This window comes from Hyperolius riggenbachi, chromosome 5, assembly GCF_040937935.1.
Source record: "Hyperolius riggenbachi isolate aHypRig1 chromosome 5, aHypRig1.pri, whole genome shotgun sequence".
Classification (NCBI taxonomy): domain Eukaryota; kingdom Metazoa; phylum Chordata; class Amphibia; order Anura; family Hyperoliidae; genus Hyperolius; species Hyperolius riggenbachi.
Genome location: NC_090650.1, coordinates 349,800,277 through 349,819,083, shown reverse-complemented (window position 1 = coordinate 349,819,083; position 18,807 = coordinate 349,800,277). Strand labels below are relative to the sequence as shown.

The following is an 18,807-nucleotide window of genomic DNA, read 5'->3' as shown; positions in this document are numbered from 1 at the left end:
GGGTGACATACAGCAATACGACAATACCGGAGTACAAGAAAAACCAGATCATGCAGCACATTATGAGTACAAGGTAATGCTTAGTCAGTCACTGGATGGAGCTCGATGATTAGGCAAGTTGAGTTCACTCAAATGCATAGCATGGGTGCTCAGTAATGGAGGTGCATGATCAGGTAGGACACAAAAGGAGGAGGACCCTGCCTGAAGGCTTACAATCTAGAGCAGAGGTTCTCAAACTGGGTGCCGCGGCACCCTGGTGCGCCGTGAACAGATCCCAGGGGTGCCGCGGCTGCCCTCCTAATCACGTGTATCAAATCCTCTGCAGGACGTCACTATCCTGCTCTGCCCAGTGCCCTGTAAAATCATCAGAGATCAGATGCAGGCTGGCTGTGCCTGCACGTGCAGAGAGCCAGCAAGCCTGAGTTAATCCCTCCCCGCCCCCTGTTCATTGTTTCACAGCACAGTGAAGGGGGAGAGGATCTTTACCACAATCATGGTTGGCCAGACGGACTAGCCCCGCCTCCCTACGTAGTACAGCTAGAGATGAGAGGTGGGAGTTTATGAATCCAGAAAGGAGCTAATGGTTCCAGCCTTTTCTGCACTAGTCCAGGGACAGCAGGGAGAAAGCCAGAGCAAGGTAGAATGTGAATGCTGCATCTCTTCACTGTCAGCCTACAATGCCAAATCCAAATCCAAATCCAAAAAAGCTTTATTGGCAGGACCAAATACATTTAGCATTGCCAAAGCAAAACAAAACATTAACATGGGGGGGGGGGGGATTGTGGGAATAAGGGAAGGAAAAAGGGGGTTGGGGTATATAGTCCATAGGTGTGTGGAGGATGTAGGGGACAATATGGGGGACTGGGATATACAGTCCATAGGGGGTATTGGGGGAGCACAGTCCATGTGGTATCATGTTCCTCTCAGTTGGTGGCAGGCCGTGACATATCGGGCAGCTATTTGCACGGTTGTTTCCTCCTCCCCCAGTAGGATGTAGAGTTTCCTCTCCTCATCTGTGGAGGTAAAATCCTGGATGTGGGTGGAGAGTCTCTGGAAGTGGGCGGTCCTCACAGGTGCGTATTTGCTGCAGTGTAGCAGGAAGTGGGCCTCATCCTCCATGACCTCCTGGTCGCATTGTTTGCACAGTCTCTCCTCCCGGGGCTTCCGTGTCTGTCTGTGCCGCCCTGTCTCTATCTCCAGGCTGTGGGCACTCAGACGGTACAAACTCAAGACCTGTCTGTCTTTGTGGTGATGTAGCCTCTCCAGATATGGAGCCATTGTGTACTCCCTCTGTAGTGATTGATAGACAGTGAGTTTCTTGGAATTCCTTATGTCACTTCTCCATTCCTCTATGTATCGTTCCTTGCAGCTTTCTATAGTCCGTTTTATTTGGGCTTTTGTCAGCCTGTGTTGGTGGCCTTGGCTAGGCTGGCTGCTGATGCTTTGCTTGAGAGCGCGTGGTATGGCCTCGCCCCCCTGGCTCAGTGAGGCTTTATGGTGGTAAGTGCTGGGGTTGCTGCTCTGTATATGCGCCCAGTATGAGAGTGCCCTCTCCTGAAAAGTAAGCCATATTGGGAACCTGCCTAGCTCTGCCCGGCAAGCTGAGTTTGAAGTGCTTCGATGGACTTGGAGGAGATATTTGCAGAACTCTAGATGGAAGATTTCTGTTGGGCTGGAGTCCCATTTTAGTTGGTCAGGGTAGGTGACCGGGCCCCATACCTCACTGCTATAGAGCAGGATTGGGGTGATGATGCTGTCGAATATCTTTGCCCACACTCTCACTAGTGTTTTTAGGTGGTAAAGCTGTCTTCTGATGGCATAAAATGTTCTGCAGGCTTTGTCTTTCAGGGCCTGTACTGCTGGTTTAAAGCTTCCTGATTGGTTGATCTCCAGCCCCAGGTAGGTGTAGCTGTTAGTGGACACCAGTGGGGAGCCATTTAATATAAATGAGGAAGTGGGGGTTTTATTTCCATTCTTCCTCTGGAACACCATCACTTTTGTCTTCTTTGGGTTGATGGGCAGTGCCCATGTGGTACAGAAAGTCTCCAATACTGACAGGCTGTCCTGTAGTCCTTTCTCTGTTGGGGAGAGCAGCACAAGGTCATCTGCATACAGCAGGAACTTCACCTCACGGTCATGCAGGAGGAGGCCTGGAGTAGAGTTGGGCCGAACGGTTCGCCGGCGAACGGGGTTCGCGCGAACTTAGGTGGTTCGCGTGCGGGTACCGCACGCGAACCTTTTGCGGAAGAAGTTCGGTTCGCCCCATAATGCACCTGAGGGTCAACTTTGACCCTCTACATCACAGTCAGCAGGCCCAGTGTAGCCAATTAGGCTACACTAGCCCCTGGAGCCCCACCCCCCCTTATATAAGGCAGGCAGCGGCGGCCATTACGGCCACTCGTGTGCCTGCATTAGTCAGAGTAGGGCGAGCTGCTGCAGACTGTCTCTCAGGGAAAGATTAGTTAGGCTTAACTTCTTCCTGGCTGCATACCTGTTCTGTTCAGTGAGCCCTCAGCCCACTGCATACCTGTACTGTGATCCTGCCACTGCATAGCTGTTCAGTGATCCTGCCACAGCATACCTGTTCTGTTCAGTGAGCCCTCAGCCCACTGCATACCTGTACTGTGATCCTGCCACTGCATAGCTGTTCAGTGATCCTGCCACAGCATACCTGTTCTGTTCAGTGAGCCCTCAGCCCACTGCATACCTGTACTGTGATCCTGCCACTGCATACCTGTTCAGTGATCCTGCCACAGCATACCTGTTCTGTTCAGTGAGCCCTCAGCCCACTGCATACCTGTACTGTGATCCTGCCACTGCATAGCTGTTCAGTGATCCTGCCACAGCATACCTGTTCTGTTCAGTGAGCCCCCAGCCCACTGCATACCTGTACTGTGATCCTGCCACTGCATACCTGTTCAGTGATCCTGCCACAGCATACCTGTTCTGTTCAGTGAGCCCTCAGCCCACTGCATACCTGTACTGTGATCCTGCCACTGCATACCTGTTCAGTGATCCTGCCACAGCATACCTGTTCTGTTCAGTGAGCCCTCAGCCCACTGCATACCTGTACTGTGATCCTGCCACTGCATAGCTGTTCAGTGATCCTGCCACAGCATACCTGTTCTGTTCAGTGAGCCCTCAGCCCACTGCATACCTGTACTGTGATCCTGCCACTGCATACCTGTTCAGTGATCCTGCCACAGCATACCTGTTCTGTTCAGTGAGCCCTCAGCCCACTGCATACCTGTACTGTGATACTGCCACTGCATACCTGTTCAGTGATCCTGCCACAGCATACCTGTTCTGTTCAGTGAGCCCTCAGCCCACTGCATACCTGTACTGTGATCCTGCCACTGCATAGCTGTTTAGTGATCCTGCCACAGCATACCTGTTCTGTTCAGTGAGCCCTCAGCCCACTGCATACCTGTACTGTGATCCTGCCACTGCATACCTGTTCAGTGATCCTGCCACAGCATACCTGTTCTGTTCAGTGAGCCCTCAGCCCACTGCATACCTGTACTGTGATCCTGCCACTGCATAGCTGTTCAGTGATCCTGCCACAGCATACCTGTTCTGTTCAGTGAGCCCCCAGCCCACTGCATACCTGTACTGTGATCCTGCCACTGCATACCTGTTCAGTGATCCTGCCACAGCATACCTGTTCTGTTCAGTGAGCCCTCAGCCCACTGCATACCTGTACTGTGATCCTGCCACTGCATACCTGTTCAGTGATCCTGCCACAGCATACCTGTTCTGTTCAGTGAGCCCTCAGCCCACTGCATACCTGTACTGTGATCCTGCCACTGCATAGCTGTTCAGTGATCCTGCCACAGCATACCTGTTCTGTTCAGTGAGCCCTCAGCCCACTGCATACCTGTACTGTGATCCTGCCACTGCATACCTGTTCAGTGATCCTGCCACAGCATACCTGTTCTGTTCAGTGAGCCCTCAGCCCACTGCATACCTGTACTGTGATACTGCCACTGCATACCTGTTCAGTGATCCTGCCACAGCATACCTGTTCTGTTCAGTGAGCCCTCAGCCCACTGCATACCTGTACTGTGATCCTGCCACTGCATAGCTGTTCAGTGATCCTGCCACAGCATACCTGTTCTGTTCAGTGAGCCCTCAGCCCACTGCATACCTGTACTGTGATCCTGCCACTGCATACCTGTTCAGTGATCCTGCCACAGCATACCTGTTCTGTTCAGTGAGCCCTCAGCCCACTGCATACCTGTACTGTGATCCTGCCACTGCATAGCTGTTCAGTGATCCTGCCACAGCATACCTGTTCTGTTCAGTGAGCCCCCAGCCCACTGCATACCTGTACTGTGATCCTGCCACTGCATACCTGTTCAGTGATCCTGCCACAGCATACCTGTTCTGTTCAGTGAGCCCTCAGCCCACTGCATACCTGTACTGTGATCCTGCCACTGCATAGCTGTTCAGTGATCCTGCCACAGCATACCTGTTCTGTTCAGTGAGCCCTCAGCCCACTGCATACCTGTACTGTGATACTGCCACTGCATACCTGTTCAGTGATCCTGCCACAGCATACCTGTTCTGTTCAGTGAGCCCTCAGCCCACTGCATACCTGTACTGTGATCCTGCCACTGCATAGCTGTTCAGTGATCCTGCCACAGCATACCTGTTCTGTTCAGTGAGCCCTCAGCCCACTGCATACCTGTACTGTGATCCTGCCACTGCATACCTGTTCAGTGATCCTGCCACAGCATACCTGTTCTGTTCAGTGAGCCCTCAGCCCACTGCATACCTGTACTGTGATCCTGCCACTGCATAGCTGTTCAGTGATCCTGCCACAGCATACCTGTTCTGTTCAGTGAGCCCCCAGCCCACTGCATACCTGTACTGTGATCCTGCCACTGCATACCTGTTCAGTGATCCTGCCACAGCATACCTGTTCTGTTCAGTGAGCCCTCAGCCCACTGCATACCTGTACTGTGATCCTGCCACTGCATACCTGTTCAGTGATCCTGCCACAGCATACCTGTTCTGTTCAGTGAGCCCTCAGCCCACTGCATACCTGTACTGTGATACTGCCACTGCATACCTGTTCAGTGATCCTGCCACAGCATACCTGTTCTGTTCAGTGAGCCCTCAGCCCACTGCATACCTGTACTGTGATCCTGCCACTGCATAGCTGTTCAGTGATCCTGCCACAGCATACCTGTTCTGTTCAGTGAGCCCTCAGCCCACTGCATACCTGTACTGTGATCCTGCCACTGCATACCTGTTCAGTGATCCTGCCACAGCATACCTGTTCTGTTCAGTGAGCCCTCAGCCCACTGCATACCTGTACTGTGATCCTGCCACTGCATAGCTGTTCAGTGATCCTGCCACAGCATACCTGTTCTGTTCAGTGAGCCCCCAGCCCACTGCATACCTGTACTGTGATCCTGCCACTGCATACCTGTTCAGTGATCCTGCCACAGCATACCTGTTCTGTTCAGTGAGCCCTCAGCCCACTGCATACCTGTACTGTGATCCTGCCACTGCATACCTGTTCAGTGATCCTGCCACAGCATACCTGTTCTGTTCAGTGAGCCCTCAGCCCACTGCATACCTGTACTGTGATCCTGCCACTGCATAGCTGTTCAGTGATCCTGCCACAGCATACCTGTTCTGTTCAGTGAGCCCTCAGCCCACTGCATACCTGTACTGTGATCCTGCCACTGCATACCTGTTCAGTGATCCTGCCACTGTATACCTGTTCTGTGAACCCGCCACTGTATACCTGTTCTGTTCAGTGGACCCGCCACTGTATACCTGTTCTGTTCAGTGGACCTGCCACTGTATACCTGTTCTGTTCAGTGGACCTGCCACTGTATACCTGTTTAGTGAACATGCCACTGCATACCTGTTGTGTTCAGTGAACCCGCCACTGTATACCTGTACTGTTCAGTGAACCCACCGCATCAGTGCGCATACCTGTGCAGTTAAGTGAACCCACCTACCTACGTGAGTGCACGCAGTGTGATATACCACTCCGTGCATACCCGATATGGACAAAACAGGTAGAGGAAGAGGAAGAGGTAGTGGCAGAGGCAGAGGAAGGCCACCCGGCAGGTCTGCGCGAGGTCGTGTAAATGTAATTTCGTGTGGACCTGGCCCACAGTACAGTGCTCGGAAGAAGGCACGTCCCATCACCTCCCAAGATTGTCAGGACGTGGTTGAGTATTTAGCGACACAGAACACCTCATCTTGCTCAGCCACCAGCGCTACTACTAGCACCACTTCCGCTGCATTTGACACTTCGCAAGAATTATTTAGTGGTGGTGAAATCACTGATGCACAGCCATTGTTACAGCCAGATGAATTTTCACCAGCTCATATGTCTGCGTTACGCGACAACACTATGGATGTAACGTGTAAGGAGGATGAAGGACCTACACATTTGGATTTTTCTGAGGCAAGCGAAGCTGGGCAGGATGATTACGATGATGACGATGATAGGGATCCTCTGTATGTTCCCAATAGAGGAGATGAAGAGGGGGACAGTTCAGAGGGGGAGTCAGAGAGTAGTAGGAGGATAGAAGTTGCTGAAAGAAGCTGGGGCAGCTCTTCGTCAGAAACAGCTGGTGGCAGAGTCCGGCACCATGTATCGCCAGATTCGCCACCTATGTACAGCCAGCCAACTTGCCCTTCAGCATCAGCTGCTGAGGTGCCCACATCCCAGGGTGGCTCAGCGGTGTGGAAATTTTTTAATGTGTGTGCCTCAGATCGGACCAAAGCCATCTGTTCGCTCTGCCAACAAAAATTGAGCCGTGGAAAGGCCAACACTCACGTAGGGACAAGTGCCTTACGAAGGCACCTGCAGAAAAGGCAGAAACAGCAATGGGATGGCCACCTGAGCAAAAGCAGCAGCAGCACACAAAAGCAAAGTCACCCTCCTTCTCCTCTTCCTCCTTCAGGTGCATCATCTGCTTATGCCGCTCTCTCCCTTGCACCTTCACAGGCACCCTCCTCCACTCCGCCTCTGCCCTTGAGCGGTTCCTGCTCCTCTGCCCACAGCAGCAGTCAGGTGTCCGTGAAGGAAATGTTTGAGCGGAAGAAGCCACTTTTGGCCAGTCACCCCCTTGCCCGGCGTCTGACAGCTGGCGTGGCGGAACTGTTAGCTCGCCAGCTGTTACCATACCGGCTGGTGGACTCTGAGGCCTTCCGTAAATTTGTGGCCATCGGAACACCGCAGTGGAAGATGCCAGGCCGCACTTATTTTTCCAGAAAGGCCATACCCCAACTGCACCGTGAAGTTGAGAGGCAAGTGGTGTCATCTCTTGCGAAGAGCGTTGGGTCAAGGGTACACCTGACCACGGATGCCTGGTCTGCCAAGCACGGGCAGGGCCGCTACATTACCTACACAGCCCATTGGGTGAACCTGGTGGTGAACGATGGCAAGCAGAAAGCGGCGGACCAAATTGTGACACCTCCACGGCTTGCAGGCAGGCCTCCTGCCACCTCCTCTCCTCCTGCTACATGCTCTTCGCTGTCCTCCTCCTCCTCCTTGGCTGAGTGGCAGTTCTCCTCTCCAGCTACACAGCCCCAGCTCCGCAGGGCCTATGCTGCATGCCAGGTACGACGGTGTCACGCCATCTTAGACATGGCTTGTCTCAAAGCGGAGAGTCACACTGGAGCAGCTCTCCTGGCTGCTCTTAAGAAACAGGTGGATGAGTGGCTGACCCCGCACCACCTGGAGATAGGCAACGTGGTGTGCGACAACGGCAGCAATCTGCTTGCCGCTTTGCATATGGGGAAGCTGACACACATACCCTGCATGGCACATGTCATGAATCTGGTGGTTCAAAGATTTGTGGCAAAGTACCCTGGCTTAGCGGATGTCCTGAAGCAGGCCAGGAAGTTCTGTGGGCATTTGAGGCGCTCTTACACAGCCATGGCACGATTTGCAGAAATTCAGCGTAAAAACAACATGCCGGTGAGACGCCTCATTTGCGATAGCCCCACTCGCTGGAACTCGACCCTCCTCATGTTCTCCCGCATGCTAGAACAGAAGAAAGCCGTCACCCAGTACCTCTACAACTGGAGTAGAACGAAACAGTCTGGGAAGATGGGGATGTTCTGGCCCGACAACTGGACAATGATGAAAAATGCATGCAGGCTCATGCGGCCGTTTGAGGAGGTGACCAACCTGGTGAGCCGCAGTGAGGGCACCATCAGCGACTTAATTCCCTACGCGTACTTCTTGGAGCGTGCTGTGCGTAGAGTGGCGGATGAAGCTGCGAATGAGCGTGACCAGGAACCGTTACGGCAGGAACAGGCATGGGACCAATTTTCATCAGACCCAGCTGTTTCCTCAACACCTGCGGCAGCACAGAGGGGGGAGGAGGAGGAAGAAGAGAGGTCATGTGCAGAAGATGAGTCAGACTCAGAGGATGATGAGCAAGGTGTTTCTTTGGGGGAGGAGGAGGAGGAGGAGGGGACAGCGGCAGGAGAACAACCGCAGCAGGCGTCGCAGGGGGCTTGTGCTGCTCAACCTTCCCGTGGTATTGTTCGCGGCTGGGGGGAGGAGGTTGACTTACCTGACGTCACTGAGGAAGAGCAAGAGGAGATGGAGGGTACTGGATCCGACTTTGTGCAGATGTCGTCTTTTATGCTGTCCTGCCTGTTGAGGGACCCCCGTATAAAAAACCTCAAGGGGAATGAGCTGTACTGGGTGGCCACACTACTAGACCCTCGGTACAGGCACAAAGTGGCGGACCTGTTACCAACTCACCGGAAGGTGGAAAGGATGCAGCACATGCAGAACCAGCTGTCAACTATGCTTTACAATGCCTTTAAGGGTGATGTGACGGCACAACGCCAGCAAGGTACCACTGCCACTAATCCTCCTCCCGTGTCCACGCAGTCAAAGACAGGACGCTCCAGCGATCTCATGGTGATGTCGGACATGCGGACGTTCTTTAGTCCAACGCCTCGCCGTAGCCCTTCCGGATCCACCCTCCACCAACGCCTGGAACGGCAGGTAGCCGACTACCTGGCCTTAAGTGTGGATGTAGACACTGCTGTGAACAGCGATGAGGAACCCTTGAACTACTGGGTGCGCAGGCTTGACCTGTGGCCAGAGCTGTCCCAATTTGCCATCCAACTTCTCTCCTGCCCTGCCGCAAGCGTCCTCTCAGAAAGGACCTTCAGCGCAGCTGGAGGCATTGTCACAGAGAAGAGAAGTCGCCTAAGTCACAAAAGTGTTAAGTACCTCACCTTTATAAAAATGAATGAGGCATGGATCCCGGAGGGCTGCTGCCCGCCCCAAGACTAAGTCAGTCCCCGCACATACAGCATCTCTGCCTGCACGCCGTGTGACTGGCTGCCTGGCCTGCCCCAAGAAGACTAAGTCGCTCCCAGTCCCTCCACACAGCATGTCTGCCTGCAGGCCGCTTCACTACCTTCTCCGCCACCACCAACAGGGTCCGGGACTCCAGGCGGATTGCTGAATTTTTTAGGCCGCTGCTAGCAGCGGCCGCTGTAATAATTTTTCGGGTGCGTGTACATGACTGCCTAATTTTTCTGGCTGCACTGCGGGCAGCTGCAACAACAAAAGAAAAGGCATGAACATGCGCCCATTCCCCTTCGTGATCATTACCTTGCCGTGGTGAAGGGGCTTGCGTATCACAATGGAGCAATGACCGGCGCCTAGATGAGTGTCTCGGGGGGCACACCCACGATAATAAGGTCGTTGCCTCATTGTGGTCAGACCAAATTTGATCAGCTGGACAGTCACTGTTCTGTCATTCAGCTACATCAGCCAGGTGACTGACCATATGGGCTGTAAAGCCACCAAAACCTGCACTCTCGCCATGGTGCGCACCAGTCCAGCACGGCCGTCACTACACAAACAGCTGTTTGCGGTGCGTTACACGATGAGTTTGGTGCGTCAGTGTGAAGCAGTACCTTAATTACACTACCTGATTGATGTATACACATGCAAGATGTTTGAAAGCACTTTAGGCCTGTCATTTAACATTCAATGTGATTTCTGCCCTTAAAACGCTGCTTTGCGTCAAATCCAGATTTTTCCCGGGGACTTTTGGCATGTATCCCACTCCGCCATCCCCCCCTCCAGGTGTTAGACCCCTTGAAACATCTTTTCCATCACTTTTGTGGCCAGCATAATTAATTTTTTTTTTCAAAGTTCGCATCCCCATTGAAGTCTATTGCGGTTCGCGAACTTTAACGCGAACCGAACCTTTCGCGAAAGTTCGCGAACCCGGTTCGCGAACCGAAAATCGGAGGTTCGGCCCAACTTTAGCCTGGAGCTGGGGAGGATTCCAGGGCTACAGCCAGTTGGTTAATGTATATGTTAAAGAGTGTTGGGCTCAGACTGCAGCCCTGCCTGACTCCTCGACCCTGCTTGAAGAACGCGCTTCTCTTCCCATCCACTTTCACACTGCATTGGTTCCCAGTTTATGAACTCTTGATGACATCATAGGTTTTTCCTCCTATTCCACTCTCTAGGAGTTTTAGGAAAAGGCCTGGGTGCCACACTGAGTCAAACGCCTTCTTAAAATCAACAAAGCAAGCGTGTATTTTGCCGCGTGAGCTGTGGACATGGGTCTTGATGAGGCTGTGCAGTGTGTAGATGTGGTCGGTTGTGCGGTGGTTTGGCATGAACCCGGCTTGGCTTTTGCTGAGTACGTCCTGCTGTGTGAGGAAGGAGAGGATCCTCTTATTGATGATGCTGTTAAATAGTTTCCCCAGTGTGCTGCTGACACAGATTCCTCTGTAGTTTGATGGATCATATCTGTCTCCATTCTTGTAGATGGGTGTTATGAGGCCTTCACTCCAGGCCTGAGGAAAGGAGCCTGCACTCAGGATAAGGTTGAAAAGTCTTGCGAGTGCCTCATGTATTTCCTGGGGGCTGTATTTGATCATCTCTGGCAGGATGCCATCGGTACCGCTAGCCTTCTTACATTTTATCAGCTTTGTTCTTTCTCTTATTTCCTGCACCGTGATTGGTGTATCCAGAGGGTTTTGAAAGTCCTTGATTGTCTCCTCCGTGTCCTTCAGTTTTGCGGCTATTTGTTTCTGCTCCAGGGTTTGGAGCAGAATGCAATGCTGTCTGCCTGCCCGCCCTTCCCCCACATCCTTAGTATGTGCAAAATCTTTGCTGCATCTCTTTCTGACACATAAGTAACTTAAATGTGCCTTCACTCTGCTGCCCACCACCCCCTCACTCTGCTGCCCACCACCTCTCACTCTGCTGCCCACCACCTCTCGCTCTGCTGCCCACCATCCCCTCTCGCTCTGCTGCCCACCATCCCCTCACTCTGCTGCCCACCTTCCCCTCACTCTGCTTCCCGCCACCCTTCACTATGCTGCCCACCATCCCCTCACTCTGCTGCCCACCTTCCCCTCACTCTGCTTCCCGCCACCCTTCACTCTGCTGCCCACCAACCCCTCACTATGCTGCCCACCCACCCTTCACTCTGCTGCCCACCAACCCTTCACTCTGCTGCCCACCAACCCTTCACTCTGCTGCCCACCACCCCCTCACTCTTCTGCCCACCAACCCCTCACTCTGCTGCCCACCAACCCCTCACTCTGCTGCCCACCCACCCTTCACTCTGCTGCCCACCAACCCCTCACTCTGCTGCCCACCAACCCCTCACTCTGCTGCCCACCACCCCCTTACTCTGCTGCCCACCTCCTCTCGCTCCGCTGCCCACCACCTCTCGCTCTGCTGCCCACCACCTCTCGCTCTGCTGCCCACCATCCCCTCTCGCTCTGCTGCCCACCATCCCCTCTCGCTCTGCTGCCCACCATCCCCTCACTCTGCTGCCCACCTTCCCCTCACTCTGCTTCCCGCCACCCTTCACTATGCTGCCCACCATCCCCTCACTCTGCTGCCCACCTTCCCCTCACTCTGCTTCCCGCCACCCTTCACTATGCTGCCCACCCACCCTTCACTCTGCTGCCCACCAACCCTTCACTCTGCTGCCCACCACCCCCTCACTCTGCTGCCCACCACCCCCTCACTCTGCTGCCCACCACTCTTCACTCTGCTGCCCACTACCCCCTCACTCTGCTGCCCACCAACCCCTCACTCTGCTGCCCACCAACCCCTCACTCTGCTACCCACCACCCCCTCACTCTGCTGCCCACCACTCTTCACTCTGCTGCCCACCACCCCCTCACTCTGCTGCCCACAAACCCCTCACTCTGCTGCCCACCACCCTCTTTGGATACACGTGACTGGGAGCGCAGACGCAGTACCCCTGAGGTGGGTGTGCCTCAATATGGCAACCGGTTTTGTCAAGGGGTGCCTTGAAAAATTTTTAGAGTCATAAAGGGTGCCTTGACCAGGAAAAGTTTGAGAACCCCTGATCTAGAGGGAGAGGTAGGGACACGAAAGGTAGGGGACCAGAGTTCAGCTGTGGGGTGGTAGGCCAAAGTGAAAAGGTGAGTTTTGAGGGCCTTCTTGAAGATGTTGAAGGAGGGGGCTGCCCTAATGGGTGGAGGTAGGCAGTTCCATAGTGTTGGAGCAGCTCTTGAGAAGTCCTGGAGGCGTGCATGGGACTGGGTGATGGGGGGGGGGGGGGGGTGGTGGTCAGGCGAAGTTCATTGGAGGAGCGGAGTGAGCAGCTAGGTGTGCACCTCTGAGTAAGATCAGGAATGTAGGTTGGACAGGTTTTGTGGACAGATTTGTAGGTCAGACACAGTATCTTGAATCTGATTCTGGACTGTATAGGAAGTCATGTGATATATTCGGTGACAGAGCTGCTCAGATCCCTTTAACCACTTAACGACCAGCTAACGCCAATAGGCGGCTGGTCGTTTGTGGTTTTGCATGGAAACGGGCGCTCGTTTCCATGCCAGTTCACGGAGGGTGTCTCCGTGAACGGTGTGCGAGCCGCCGATTGCGGCTCGCACACGTAATGTAAACACGCGGGGAAGAAATCTCAGCAGCGCCGTAAAGGAGATCGGCGATCCCCGGCCTCTGATTGGCCGGGGATCGCCGTCATTTGATAGGCTGAAGTCTATCCTACATGGCGCATGACGGATATCCGTCCTGCGCAGCCCAATGAGGAAGAGGTAGGGACGGAGAGGAAGGGAGCGCGGAAAACGCTTCAGAGGGGGGCTTTGAAGAGCCCCCGCTCGGCCACACAGAGCGGCGGCGATCAGACCCCCCAGCAGGTCATCCCCCTAGTGGGGAAAAAAGGGGGGAAGTCTGATCGCTCTGCCTTGCACACGATCTGCGCTGCGGACTGGAGAGCCCACGCAGCGCAGATCTAACAGAACTGCCCCGGTCCTTAAGGGGTTAAGGACTAAGGATGGTTTCATACTTGTGTGGTGTGATGATCCCACAGCAGGGGGGCCTGCAGCGGGATCACCACACAGCACAAATCTGCAGTTCATACAACCCTGCGGCAAAGTGTGCTGCCAGGGTAATATGCATAGTGCCGCCACCGCTCAGTGACGTATTCATGGCTGGACAGGAAGTACATCACTGGGGTTCCCGTCGGGCCGCTCATGCACACTGCACTCCATCATTTACATGGATGACTTTGTGACAGGATTGCAGCGATTTGACTACTTCTGGTGCAGCAAGACACTTCGCGTGAGTATGAAATTCTGCATAGACTTCATTGTCCTTGTGACAGTGACGTAACGTGGGACATGTAAAAGGGCCCTAAATGGGCATAGTTTATCGTTTCCTTGCAAGTCTCCAAAACTTTAACTGTACGGTTCAGATCCAGTTCTCTATCACGCCTGAAGAAGAAACTTAAAGTTTCGAAAGTTTGCATAAAACTATGTATGGTTAGTAGTCTGGCAAATGACCATCTGCCAAAAAAGCCGGTCATTCAAATTAAGCGGTCAGTGCCAAAAGTGCCAAATGGATGTTTAACAAATACATCCTTTTTGAAGCAAATCATATTCTCCACTTTCAGACTCTATAATATGGTAATCGTTGATTTTTCTTTTTAAATAAAGTGAATGTCTCTAAAAGTGCCCTATAACTATACAATATTTTCTTCAGATGCAATCTTTTGATCAGATTTTTACAATCGAATAGTACAAGAAACCATGCAGTATGTGGGGAAAATCTATTCTATAGTCGATTGTAATGGAACATTTTTGCCGATTGGAATGTTGAATTTTGCAACATCTTTAGATCTGTCAGGTGATCTCTGTGGAATGTTTGTTTACTGGGAGTTCTGAAGCCAGGGAGAAAAATGCCAGGTCTCTCAGAATAATCTAATAAGAGAATTCAGCATAGCTAAACATCCTAAACTCTGGCATCACTGAGAAGGGAGGGCTACATGCCAGTATACAGCAATGCAGGGCCGGGCCGAGGCATAGGCTGGAGAGGCTCCAGCCTCAGGGCGCAGTGTAGGAGGGGGCGCAGAATTCATTCAGCTGTCATTCCTAATTGTGTTTGAAGCAGAAAGAAATAATAAAAGGGATACATGGCAGTGACTGCAAGCCAGATAACTAGATATTAAGGTGTTGGGGAGGTTGTGGGCCCTGTGGCGCCTCTTAGTCTAATAGCAATAAGTGTGTGACGGCTGGGGTGGGAGGGATGGAGGGGCGCACTTTGCTGTCTCAGCCTTGGGTGCTAGAGGACCTCGTCCCGGCTCTGCAGCAATGTATAGATATAGGAAGTGTTTTTGATGCTGAAACCAGGAAAACAATTATCCTGAATAATTTACTGCATTCTACTAAATGTCACTACAGTGCCTCTTTCACACTTATAAATCAGGCAATCATATAAGATGATGATCACATAAATATGATGATCATCCCATCACCAAGAAAGGGCAGCTACTGCTGCAGAAATAATGTCTCTGTTTACAGCTGCTTGACATCATAAGCCCCTGAGGGTCCTGGCTTTGCCAGTGAAGACATTACCATAGATTTCCAGGAGCTGCTGTGTGTGGATGTGTGGAATGTGGAGAGCATGCTGGGAATGGGCCTCACCAGCCCCAGCAGGAGGGGTGATGAGGAGCTGGGCTAATGCTGGGAATACACGGTTCGTTTTTGCCTTCGTTTAAACCTTCGATTCGTTCGGTAAACGAATCGAGTGTTGAAAACGTATGTGAAAATAGTCATAATCTCATTATAGTTTCGATTAATAGACCCCAAAAACGAACGACTAGTGATCGAACATGTTTGATATTATCTCTCTTTATCCATCTAATCGAGCCATTGGTAGGCTTGATGGCTGTTCAGATCGATTATATATTCGTTTATGCTAGTCCGTCCCTGTAAAAAGGGATTTTCGTTTCGTTTCTTTGCAGCCTTCGATCATTGGAAAAACGAAACCATCAGAATCGGAAAAAAAAACGAAACCGTGGGTGGTGATATTAACCGTATGACTGATTATTTCGGGATCGAAAAGGACAAAAGGCACAATCGAAACGAAGGTTTAAACGAAGGCAAAAACGAACCGTGTATTCCCAGCATTAGGATCAGTACTATAAAGGATGAGGAAGATCCTCTCTCCACTATCTGTTGTTCTATTAATTTCCTGAAATGTTTCCAGGTATCCATTTAAGGAGCTGTTGCTATGCAAGCATTCAAAATAACATGAAAAAGAAAGAAAAGAAAAAAAAGTAGTCTAAAGATGAAAACAAAAGAATACTCATTAGAGTGTTATGGCACAAAGAAAACGCCTCAGCACAATAGATGCAGTTGCAGGAAGATAACTCAATAGACTAAGCTAGTGCAAGATAATGAAACTACAAAACAGAGCTAGTAGCGCTGTAAACAGATAGGCCTGATTATGTACAATGGTTGAGCCTTTTTGCCATTCGGTGTAATTACCGATTCTCGACGAGTTTTAATATATTTTCCCTTTATCATATTAGAAACGGGATTCCAACTGGTTTGTTCCTGTTCTATCCAAAGATCAAAGCCACCCGCAGCACGGCGACTCCCACTGACAATAATCCATTGCCACAGCTTTATTGATCGGAAAGACAATCTGCAGCCTACAGCTGTGACTGCAGTGCATCATGTGACTTCATCTAAGAGGTCAGCAGGAAAATCAAGATAAGCAGAATCTGTAGGGGGCTTTCTGGCCCTACATGAGCTCACAGGCCTTACCCTTTTCCGGGTCTTGTCTTTCAGGAACGGTTTAATGATGGTATACAAGGCATGGATGTACCAAGGTTGATTGACGAAATGAACGCCTCCGAAACGAGCTGGAAAACTGTCCTGGAGAAAAGAGAAAAACAGACGCTCATTACTGGACATAATAGACGAGCCAGCTGGACAGAAAGGCAATCCATTATACATGTGACATGTCAATAACACAGTTCCACCTCTGACTCCTGTCACTGTATTCAATACAACCATACATGATAGGTAAACCAGTGCTGCATGCTAGCATTCTGGCAAATGGGCTTGCAGGAGGAGCCACCACTAAAACATAACTTGTGTGGGAAAATGTCATTTTAGACAGCTATTTGTACAGACAAAATGATACCATAACTACTTTGTAACATGGAAATTCCACATTTGCTGAAAAAAACTCAATGTTTTCATTTTGGTTCCATAAATTGTAAGGATTAATAGCAAATATTTGTTCCATCTTGTGTAGTATGGGGTATATTTGCTAAACCACTGTAAAATGGGCGTGCTCTAGTAGCGCAGCATGCATTGAGCACATAGTATCATTTTTTTAAGGATATTGAAATCATTTTCTTTGTTTCAATACATTTTTATTGAATTTTCTTAACATATGAAAAGGCACAGTACAGACTGATAAATGGCCCAGTTTTGCCACCTATTAGCTACAGGTAAAAAACAATAAATATTGAAATATAATATTTTGTTGTGGGCTCCTGATCTCAGTGTACACAGCAATGAATCCACCTCTGGGCATAACCGTAGGAATATTGGGCCTATGTGCAGCAAAGGGTTAACCAAAACTTATTTTGCATAACTGTAATTTTTTTTCCAGGTCGTGTCATTCTCTAGATATGTGTAGGCAAGCAATGTAATTGTATGTGTGAGGGTCGGTTCTCACTTGTTTCAAAACCATATCCGTGGCTCCATTTTTGGAAGCGGGAAAAAAGGGCGCATGCCGCTAGTGGACAAAAAGGGCGCCGCCATTCACTCTCATAATAAATAGCGTTTAATGGGCGCCGAGCTAGAAAAAAGGGCGCAGGACATAAATAACGTTTACAAACGGCGCCAGGAGATTTTTAATGATTTATAAGTGTGCTTGTGGTGTTTTACGTTTATAAAATGCACCCGTGCCGAATAACGTTTGTAAAAATACTAAACATATTTATCTTATTTAACTAATTAAAACATTATTTAAAGTTTTATCCCTTACTGTTTGTAAAACATTATTATTCACAAAATAAAGCGATCAGTACGTAACGTAAATTGCTAAATATTTTTTGCATCCACAATTAGTAAAACATTATTATCCACATAATAAAAGGGGGTCTTAGGTTTAGGCACCACCAGGGGGGTCTTAGGTTTAGGCACCAACAAGGGGGTCTAGGGGTTAGGGGTAGGTACAGGGAGGGTTACTTAGGCACCAACAGGGGGTCTTAGGTTTAGGCACCAACAGGGGGGTCTTAGGTTTAGGCACCAACAGGGGGGTCTTAGGTTTAGGCACCAACAGGGGAGTCTTAGGTTTAGGCACCAACAGGGGGGTCTTAGGTTTAGGCACCAACAGGGGGGTCTTAGGTTTAGGCACCAACAGGGGAGTCTTAGGTTTAGGCACCAACAGGGGAGTCTTAGGTTTAGGCACCAACAGGGGGGTCTTAGGTTTAGGCACCAACAGGGGAGTCTTAGGTTTAGGCACCAACAGGGGGGTCTTAGGTTTAGGCACCAACAGGGGGGTCTTAGGTTTAGACACCAACAGGGGGGTCTTAGGTTTAGGCACCAACAGGGGGGTCTTAGGTTTAGGCACCAACAGGGGGGTCTTAGGTTTAGGCACCAACAGGGGGGTCTTAGGTTTAGGCACCAACAGGGGGGTCTAGGGGTTAGGGATAGGTACAGGGAGGGTTCTGTGTAAGAGTAGGCTTAGGTATAGTTTTAGTAAAATTTTAGTAATAATTACTAATGTTTAAAACACTTATTACAAACGTACTTATATTTATATCATCGTTATAAAGAATATTTTCAGATTTTATTATAAGAACAAACCGTAAATGAAGGTTATTCACAATAATATAGAATTATAACAATTAAACATATATTATTGTTTTTTTCATAAACGTAATTATAAGTTTAACTTTAGAAACAGGGAAGATTAACGTTTTCACAATTTCCGACTTCATAAACATTATTTAATGATTTATAATTTTGTTAAACCTTATTTGTAAACGAAATATAGCACACTATTTTTATAAACCCTATTAATGATTAATTATTATTTAGAGTTTACACCCCGCGCCCTTTTTGTCCGGGCGCCCTTTTTGTACGTACGCCCATTTTTTCGCCCTGGACAATAACGGAGCCACGAATACCAATGTTAAAAATAGCGTCCATCTTCACACACTTCAAAAGACGGATCCGTGGGCACATTTTGCAGATGTTTTTATGGAGCCCGGATACCCGCGGAGGCAATGAAAGGCAACACAAAAACAGATCTCCCTCTACACAGAGAACTTTTGCACACAAAACGGCCAAAGCAGATTGCCTACTGCATGCTCCTACCGTCAGCGTCATCTTTGCGGACCTCTTATCCAATAGAAACACACAGGAGGAAAATGTGTCCTTTCCTTCTGTGTGTTTCTATTGGATAAAGAGGTCCGCAAAGATGACGCTATATTTAAACGGACTGGAAATGTATGCTGCAACAGCATA

General features: G+C 50.3%; 1 protein-coding gene across 2 annotated transcripts in view; it reads right to left on the bottom strand.

The window, feature by feature from the left end:
* CLVS1 (clavesin 1) overlaps positions 1–18,807 on the bottom strand; it is a 120,258-nt gene that overhangs the window by 31,372 nt on the left and 70,079 nt on the right. For both annotated transcript variants that reach the window (XM_068234789.1, XM_068234790.1), the window contains exon 4: positions 16,084–16,194. In XM_068234789.1, the coding sequence (XP_068090890.1) occupies positions 16,084–16,194 (111 nt within the window). The remainder of the gene's footprint in view (positions 1–16,083; positions 16,195–18,807) is intronic.